Raw genomic sequence first — 1,010 nt, 5'->3', positions numbered from 1 at the left:
CTCCGCCCGCCGACTCGGCAGGCGCTGCGGGTGGGGAAAGCTCCGGCCTCCGTCCCGTCGGCCCTGGGCCTCCGGGCTCCGGGGATCCTGGCCGCCGCGGACTGGCCTTGCTCTGAGCGCGCCTGTCCCGGGGCCGCTGGGGCCCTACGTGCAGCCGATAGGGAAGGCTTTGGCTTCGCGGGTGGGTGCGGGCCGGGGCCAGTTCCTGCGCTGCTGTGTCAGTCGCGCTAGGAGGCTGAGGACGCGCCGTCACCCGCCCGCCTACCAGCCCAGCCCGGGTTCTACACCTGTTGATGGCTCTGTGTGTGAACGCACGTGTGTGTTTGAACGTGAGCGCACACGTACCTGCGCTAGGTGTACGTGACTGTGCATTAGAACCGGTTTCTGTGTCCTTCCTCCCGCGTCCGCCGCCGTGCCTGTGTGCGCGCTGGAGCCTCAGCGCACCGGATTCTCCGGCGTGTGTCCTGCCTGTGACCACTCCGTTCTACTCACTGCTCCTTGGCCTCCCAGACCTCTTACCTCCTGGAGGTCTCCGGAATCTGGGCTCCTGCTTCGTGGTCCCAGTCCCCTGCACATTCAGTTAAGCCCGTCTTGGCCGGTTTTTGCACATTTTGGAGTGGAAATTGGTGGCAGTGGTCTCTGGACCCCCCTTCGCCCGGCTCGCCCTGAGCCAGTGGGTGCCTCTGATTTCTGGCAGCTCGGCGGTGCAGGCTTACTGGGCAGACACGGAGCACCCTCAGGCTGTGAAGGGCAGACTCCGTCTCCATCTCTCGCTCTCTTTCTCATATTTATTTATTTGAAAACACTCTGCAGAAGTGGGAGAAATTTTACAAAAAGTCGTGCTTTGGGAAGTGGGCTTAAGCCCCTCCCCATCCCCTCCTCCACGAAGTTCCTAACTGGTGTGTGCCTTGGTGTGCCCACAGCCAGTCTGTCAGGGGCTCATTGGAAGCTAGCAAAGGTTCTGCAGGAGGCAGAGAGTCCCTTTGTCTTGAGTACTGGGCATTGCATGC

At 62.2% G+C, this 1,010-nt stretch overlaps 1 protein-coding gene across 1 annotated transcript in view; it reads right to left on the bottom strand.

Annotated features, from left to right (window-relative positions):
* The window catches only part of ADAMTS16 (ADAM metallopeptidase with thrombospondin type 1 motif, 16), a 195,796-nt gene extending 195,029 nt beyond the window's left edge, over positions 1–767 (bottom strand). Inside the window, exons 1-2 of the mRNA XM_010857145.1 lie at positions 520–767; positions 15–144 (exon numbers count right to left, since the gene is read on the bottom strand). Coding sequence (XP_010855447.1) covers positions 15–144; positions 520–767 — 378 coding nt within the window. The remainder of the gene's footprint in view (positions 1–14; positions 145–519) is intronic.
* Between the last annotated feature and the right edge of the window lie 243 nt (positions 768–1,010).

This window comes from Bison bison, unplaced genomic scaffold, assembly GCF_000754665.1.
Source record: "Bison bison bison isolate TAMUID 2011002044 unplaced genomic scaffold, Bison_UMD1.0 scf7180017864377, whole genome shotgun sequence".
Classification (NCBI taxonomy): domain Eukaryota; kingdom Metazoa; phylum Chordata; class Mammalia; order Artiodactyla; family Bovidae; genus Bison; species Bison bison.
Note: the sequence above shows the minus strand (reverse complement) of the source record. Positions and strands in the feature narration are given on the sequence as shown.